The following is a 6,911-nucleotide window of genomic DNA, read 5'->3' as shown; positions in this document are numbered from 1 at the left end:
CATATTTCATCTAGCCCTGAAGGTCGCGATATATTTGCAAAAAACCGCAAAAAAAAACACGAAAATGATGATTTTCGCCTCCTTTTATGAATTTTCTAGGCTAAGAGGTACACCTAGGCTAACTTCTGAGTATCTACCTTGTAAAAAATTTCACGAGGAGCATTTTCAGCTAAAAATATTTCATCTAGCCCTAAAGGTCGCGATATATTTGCAAAAAGCCACGAAAATTGATGATTTTCGCCTCTTTTATGAATTTCCTAGGCTAAGAGGTACACCTAGGCTAACTTCTGAGTATCTACCTTGTATAAAATTTCCGAGAAATATTTTCAGCTAAAAATATTTCATATAGACCTCATAGATCGCGAGATATCAGCCAAAAAGAGCGAAAACACGGTTTTTGGGGGATGGTGGGGTGGCTGGAGCCTTTAGCACAGGGTCTGGGGGGTGGGATTTTTAATATGTTGTTTCTGACACCTAACTGAACATATTCCACCATTTTTTTCTTTTCCACTTCAAAATGTCCAGTTAGATGTCTTTATCGCCTAGACTATACTCATAAATAGAAAAAGGGGCGATTTATGCGGTTTTGAAAATTACCTTCTATGAGTTACGGCTGGACCCTTGTATATTGATACACAAAACATAACAAAAGACACGCTTTTATTGAGAATTCTTCAATATTTCAATCATATGCGCTAAAATGGCACAATTTCAAACCCCCACTCCCACCCCATAGCATTTACGAAGTTTGTTTGGGATTGCACAATATTGGTGCACCTTGAGTTCCAAACCATCATGTTATAATACAATTCCTGTTTGTAACGTTGGATTATGAGCAACATACATAGGAAAAGTGGTGTAAATACGTTGCAACAAATTTCTTACACGTCTAATCTTCCTCCGGAAACCGCGAATGTCTTTTGGTGAATAACCAACTAAAAGAACGTATTCATACAATAATGTCTTTTTAAGTTCATCGTCCTTACAGGTACATGATTATGGCTGGCACGGTAAGGAAGATTCCGGCAATATAGAATGCCCCAGGAAAGGTTTCAATTGTCGCTTTATATATGGCGCTATACATTGGTCCATATGGCAAAAGCGTTATGGACTCCGCAACTCCAAAGAGCGAATTGACTTTACCTTAAAAGCAACATTCAGTTAGCATTTGGCGCAATTTCGTACTTACCCAAATTCTGTTCGTTTACGAGTTTTGTAACTATGGACCGAGAAGCTACAAACGCTGTCCCATTAAATGACTCAATCAGTGTACCTAAGTATAGCTTTTGTTAGTCAAGTCACAATGTCTTTATGAAATACGTACTTATGTAAAACATCAGGGCACTGTTGGCTAAAGTGAATGAAATTCCACCTAGAATTTTACTAGTGCTCGAAATAATGCCTAAAATTGCGTCGTCAAATTTTAACCATTTGGAAAACAGTGCTATGGCGAAGAAATTTCCTAAAAAGATAATATAGTGTTAGCCTGGATTAAAGAAAGGTTGTACAAAAACAATTTGCGTTACCGTACAAAATCTAATCAACTACAATAAATCAATTAATAGCATCCTCAAGTTTTATAAGCATTATAAATAATTTATTTTATTTTGTAACATATGTTGAATGGGCATTTTAATAGGTTTACATGAGTAGGCTAAGTTGCTATTTAACCGTGATGTTAGATAAAGTGATCACTTTAACCGTAAGGGTAGATAAAATGAGACATATGATTGTCCATTCTAATTCTGTCACTCTTATTTCAAATGGGGCGCGAAAAATGACGTTCAGAACATTTAACAATGCGGTTTCTATGGAAATGACCGCGATGGCAGAACCTAAGCTTGCTATTTTTGACGTTTAAATTAAATTCAGAATTGTCCGAAGCTTTACAATGATTTATATGGCTTTTGCTAAAAAATAAAGTTTTGTATTACACACGATGATAAAGGGAAACTAACCATCTCATAAAAGTTAATTCATAGGGTTGTTATTTGCTATTTTACTTTTCATAGTTTCCCATAAATGAAGTAACCATTTATTTTAGACAACTTACCAATCAGATGTGCTACAGAGTAATATCCGTAAAACATACTATAATCAATCTCGTTCCAATGAAATTTGAACCTTGTATACATATACAGCACCGCCTCTTCTCCTACAAACATAACCAAAGGTAACGAAGGATTATAGCGAAAAGTTTACCTTTAACTGGGCCCACGACTAAAACTGCCAAGATCAGTATTCCAAAAATTTGCTTGGTTTGAATACTACGATGTGCCAGAAACTTAAACGTGGCAAAAGTCTTTGGGACGTTCACAATGTCCTTAACAAGCTCGAATCCGATCAAGGGTTTTTCTCCCTCACGTGGAGCCTCGTTCAGTCGAAAATACGCATAAAATCCGCCTAACGTGTATAAAACGAAAGACAAGGTAAACACTCCATAAAATCCGATTAACGTGTAGATGACTCCACTCAACGCATCCCCAATTGCAGCGCACATACCAACGAACACATGTATAATCCCAATCCGAATCGTGTGGTGTTCAGTGGCCGTAATGGCGGAGACATACGTAAATACGCCAACTAGGAGCATATTTTTGCCACCCGTTGTGGCGGTAGGCAGGACTTCGATCAGGGTGTTGACTTCTAGCGGTAGCTCGTGGAAGAAAAAGGTACACAGCATGAACCCCACATTTGTAATCATTTCACCTACAATTGGCATTATCATTAGAACCTTTCTGGTTTTATTTCGATCGCTCCAAGCTCCAAAGAATGGCAATAGGATTGAGGGGAATATACTGTACACGACGTTCTTCCAAATCGACGCAGATGCCACCAGCTTCTGTACATCAACTTCGTCCGACGAATTGTATTGGGTGTGATTACGTGCGGTAATAGCGTCACAAATCGATATACTAAGATTAAGGTTCACTCTGCAAGATTTCTCCAAACTTAAATTCTGAATGGTTAGTGTCGACATGTGAAACGGTAATATGAAACATAGTATAAGCGGTTCAACTGTAATTAGCTTTCCCAATTTGCATATCGCTTGTCGGAACAAAAATCGTCGTTTTTTAATGTTTTCTTCAAGATGAACTTCTACCATATTTCTGTAAAAAATGGTAAATATAATTATCCAGCTGCATCGAAACAAACTATAAGTCTAAAAATAGTCAAATGATTAATATTAATTGGCCAGTACCTCACTATTTTTATTGAAACGCATTAAAAGTATTTACTAAATTTTTTGAATAGCCCGTTCTTCGTCTTGAAGTGATTACTGTTTTTTTTCACTACTAGCGTCTGATGACATGATTATTAACCTTTTTTCCACTTGTAAAGTAGGCTTTCTCGGCAGTTGTTCAAAGTGGTTAATAATGTGGATATTATTAACTAGTAGTCAATAATGAGAACTGTCACGCTGTCACTTTTAGAAAACACAACCCGAAATTTCGCTCAATAAACGTTTAGACAAGTTCTCTAAAATGAATAATTGCCACCATCCGCCATTTCCAGAGAAATTACATACCTAAAATTATCACATTTTGAAAAAATTCGAACGAAATTACTCTTTGAAAATATCTCAATGACAGAACAAAATACGGCCTGTTTGACTTGTACTTCAACGTACTTGATTGACATGTTAAATTAAGAAACAAACAATTCTGTCCAACCGTTCACTTTCTTATCAATATAATATGTTAATTTAGAGGACTTCAAGTGCTAGTAGTGAAAAAAATAGTATATATACCACGGTAGAGAAGTCTATTATTGCCTTCGCACCTTACACCCCTCGGCGCAAGCGCCTCGAGATGTAATCTTGGTGCTGATGCAATAATACTGGACTTCTCTACCTTGATATATAATGTACTATTTTATACTTACAAGAAATCAGTATTAGATTACTTGATAACTGATACTAAAAAACTGTTACACCTTGCTCAATATTTGTTTTTAGTTTTTGTATCATCAAAGACATGTTACCTATAAAAAATCGTTCTTTCTTCACTCTTCACAAACGATGTACCTATTTTGCTGTATCGAGATGTTCGTTTTAACGATTCTATTATTATTTTGTTATTCTAAAAGGGGCTTACATAATCTGGCCTCGGTATATACGTAAGCATTATGATTTTGAAAACTTTATTGTTGGTAAAAAACAATATTGCATATTTTAATGAGAATTATGCACCTAATCGGAGTTCATGGATGGAAATTAACTAACGATTTTAAAACTCCGAACCGAACAGTAAAAACTAGCAACGCCCGAAAAGACGAGGCAATTATGTCAAAAATGCAAAAACGAAATTTCAAGTAATTCTTTAAATTAGTGGAACAATTTGGAACGAAATTGCGCCTAGTTGAATTACAAAATTGGAAATCATCGCAGTTAGTGTAGGACCCTTATCACGGAAATTGTGGTATATCTCACGATTTTGGGAAAATTGGAAAATATTCCATTTTTTACAGAAGCTTTACGCTATTTCTTACTAAATTACCAATATAAAATATTAAATCAAAAAAGGAAACGAACGGAAATTGTAATTTAAAAACTTCTCACTCACCTGCCGTTGTGTTTGAGACTGACTCGAGTCAACAAAACTGCACCTTTGGCCATTTTTAGCATCAATTTACACAAATGACTGAGGAGCTGAGATAAAAAAGTAACAACAAAAACGTCTATTTTGATCACGAAAAATAACTCTGCAGAAAACTTAACATGCATTTTTATACGAGCCCATGATCTTGCACGCCAGGTATTGAGGTTAATGCACTAAGTTATACTATTAGTGCAAAAAAAGCGTGTAAATATTGCAAAAATTGCACCATTATAAAAACTGTGAAATAAGCCATTGGCCCATATGAATAAAAGTGAGCAAATGCTTATACTTGCAAAATTCAAAGTAAATACTCGTAAGTGCTCCTTCACACTGGGCGACTTAGCAGCGCTGCTAAGCAGCAGGACAGGACACAGTGCAGCGCTGCTAAACAAACCAGTATGAAGGGGCACTTAGGAGTATTTACTTTGAATTTTGCAAGTATAAGCATTTGCTCACTTTTATTCATACGACCCAATGGGTTGAGTTATGTACGTGACTGATAAATTCGACTGCTAATTAGAGGAATTAAAAAATTGAATCAATCTAAATTTCATAATGTGTTTCCGAAAAATTTCAGCTCCGAACATTCGCCTCGAAAAACTGTTCCCGTTTTTTCGCACAACCTAGACGCCAAGGGAACTAGCTACTATACATATGCCTAAAATTTCCTTCAATTTCTGTGATAAAACTCGCCCCAATAATAATTAATCTCCGAAAAGTTTACACTAAATATCCAGGTAAATTCGCCCCTGCAATATTCGCCTCCTAAAGATTCGATTTTGTAAGATTCCACCCCAGAAGATTCGCGAATTTGCTTCACGTGCGGATGAATTGACATTTATTTATGCGAGGACGTTTTTGGTTCACTACAGAGTGAATATTTATAGTTTAATTCTAGAATATCATGGCTCTTGGTAGAAAAAACAAAAACCCTAAAGGACAGTGAAGATTCCACGAGGGCCGTTATTAGATTAATGACAGAAGGGGAGTTTCGGTATAAGATAGGCAGCTAAGCTAATTACTTCGATTTTAAATTTCAAACCATCGGTATGCAGAGAAAATAAATTTAATTGTTTAAATTAGAATGAAACCTAACTACAGATGTAGAAAAGTATGTTCTGAAGAACAAGAACAAGTAATCGCTAATTATGTTCGAAAATGTGGTACACGGTCAAATTGTGCCGAATGTGAAAAAACGCGTCGATATAATCGTGGGAGTAAATGTATTACATGTACACAGAAACCTGTGGAAAATTAATAAACAAGCAGCTTACGAATGGTATTTGATACCAACCCAACAACCAAAGTTAGACCACTTCCCGGACAGTGTCATTTAAAAGCACGATGTAGGGCAGTATTTTTTTTATCTCAAGGAATATCTATGCGAAACATGGTTCCTTTCTACTATAGTATTAGAATATACGTATAAATTAGACAAAGCAGCGGCCCATAAACAAAAAATTATTTAGGTGAATGGAATTCGAGTAGAGACATTAGTAACTACATGATAACATCCGTAAATCCGTAAATTTTCCATTACATATGAAGCAGATTCAACAACCTGTCGTTGTTGATATGCTTCATAAGACCATCTAACAATTGAGGCGATTCAAATGCTAAAAACAATGGTGTGTCGGTAAGCCCCCCATAATGTCCCCACAAAAAACGATTGCCTTCTATAAAAAATAGACATCAATAAAGTTAAATTAAACCTTAATTTAACAGCACAAATACTTTACAGGTATATGCTTAAAGAATAATTTTGATCTTACGTGATTACTATTATCTTGAGAAATTACATAACCGAGACTTGGCCATCCATAAAAGGAAACCCAAGACGACCAAGACTCTTCGTCCTCAAAAAATCTGTAGAACTCCCTTCAGCAAACCGTCATCTGAAACTATAATGACGGGGAAACACAAAGTACATTTCAATGATAAACAGTGGCATATGGTATTCATGCATATGCATATGGGAGAGATATCTATCTAGTTATTTTTGTTGAAATGTAGTAATGTATTCACTAATGAAGGTAGACACAAATTTCGGAGTAAATAGTTACTAGCGCATTTTCACAAAAATAAACAAGTTAAAAAGTAATCGTAAACGATTTACATAAAGCGCATTTCCACTTGCATTCATTTCCCATTTGTAAGATGCAACTTCTGTTAAAATCGTAAAAATCCGGCCACAAATATGAAAGATAGCGTTGCACATGGGCAATCCATTGTTGACGTGCTACTTCAATTTCAGTTTATGAGAAGAATTTCATTTCAATGCTTTTCTAAATAAGAAAGTTGGAACTGCGC

At 35.6% G+C, this 6,911-nt stretch overlaps 1 protein-coding gene across 1 annotated transcript; it reads right to left on the bottom strand.

Moving 5' to 3' along the window:
* Nucleotides 1-637: 637 nt before the first annotated feature.
* Nucleotides 638-6,606, bottom strand: LOC116160688. Its single transcript, XM_031473951.1, has 7 exons — nt 6,374-6,606; nt 2,203-3,110; nt 2,054-2,155; nt 1,325-1,462; nt 1,190-1,273; nt 987-1,143; nt 638-935 (listed from the first exon to the last, which is right to left on the bottom strand). Exons 2-7 carry the CDS (start codon nt 3,104-3,106, stop codon nt 890-892), a joined length of 1,431 nt encoding a protein of 476 aa, XP_031329811.1. The 5' UTR covers nt 3,107-3,110; nt 6,374-6,606; the 3' UTR covers nt 638-889.
* Nucleotides 6,607-6,911: the final 305 nt, after the last annotated feature.

The sequence above is a fragment of the Photinus pyralis genome, unplaced genomic scaffold (genome assembly GCF_008802855.1).
Source record: "Photinus pyralis isolate 1611_PpyrPB1 unplaced genomic scaffold, Ppyr1.3 Ppyr1.4_LG1, whole genome shotgun sequence".
NCBI lineage: Eukaryota > Metazoa > Arthropoda > Insecta > Coleoptera > Lampyridae > Photinus > Photinus pyralis.
This window is presented reverse-complemented; position numbering and strand designations above follow the sequence as displayed.

Bases quoted from the DNA above. Each gene is read 5' to 3' on its own strand.
- LOC116160688 (XM_031473951.1), bottom strand. From the start codon at position 3,106: ATGGTAGAAGTTCATCTTGAAGAAAACATTAAAAAACGACGATTTTTG. The intron at 2,156-2,202 runs GTAAACTTTTCG...TTATGTTTGTAG, and splicing joins AGTCGTGGGCCCAGTTAAAG to GAGAAGAGGCGGTGCTGTAT. The intron at 936-986 runs GTAAGGACGATG...ACGTTCTTTTAG, and splicing joins CCAGCCATAATCATGTACCT to TTGGTTATTCACCAAAAGAC.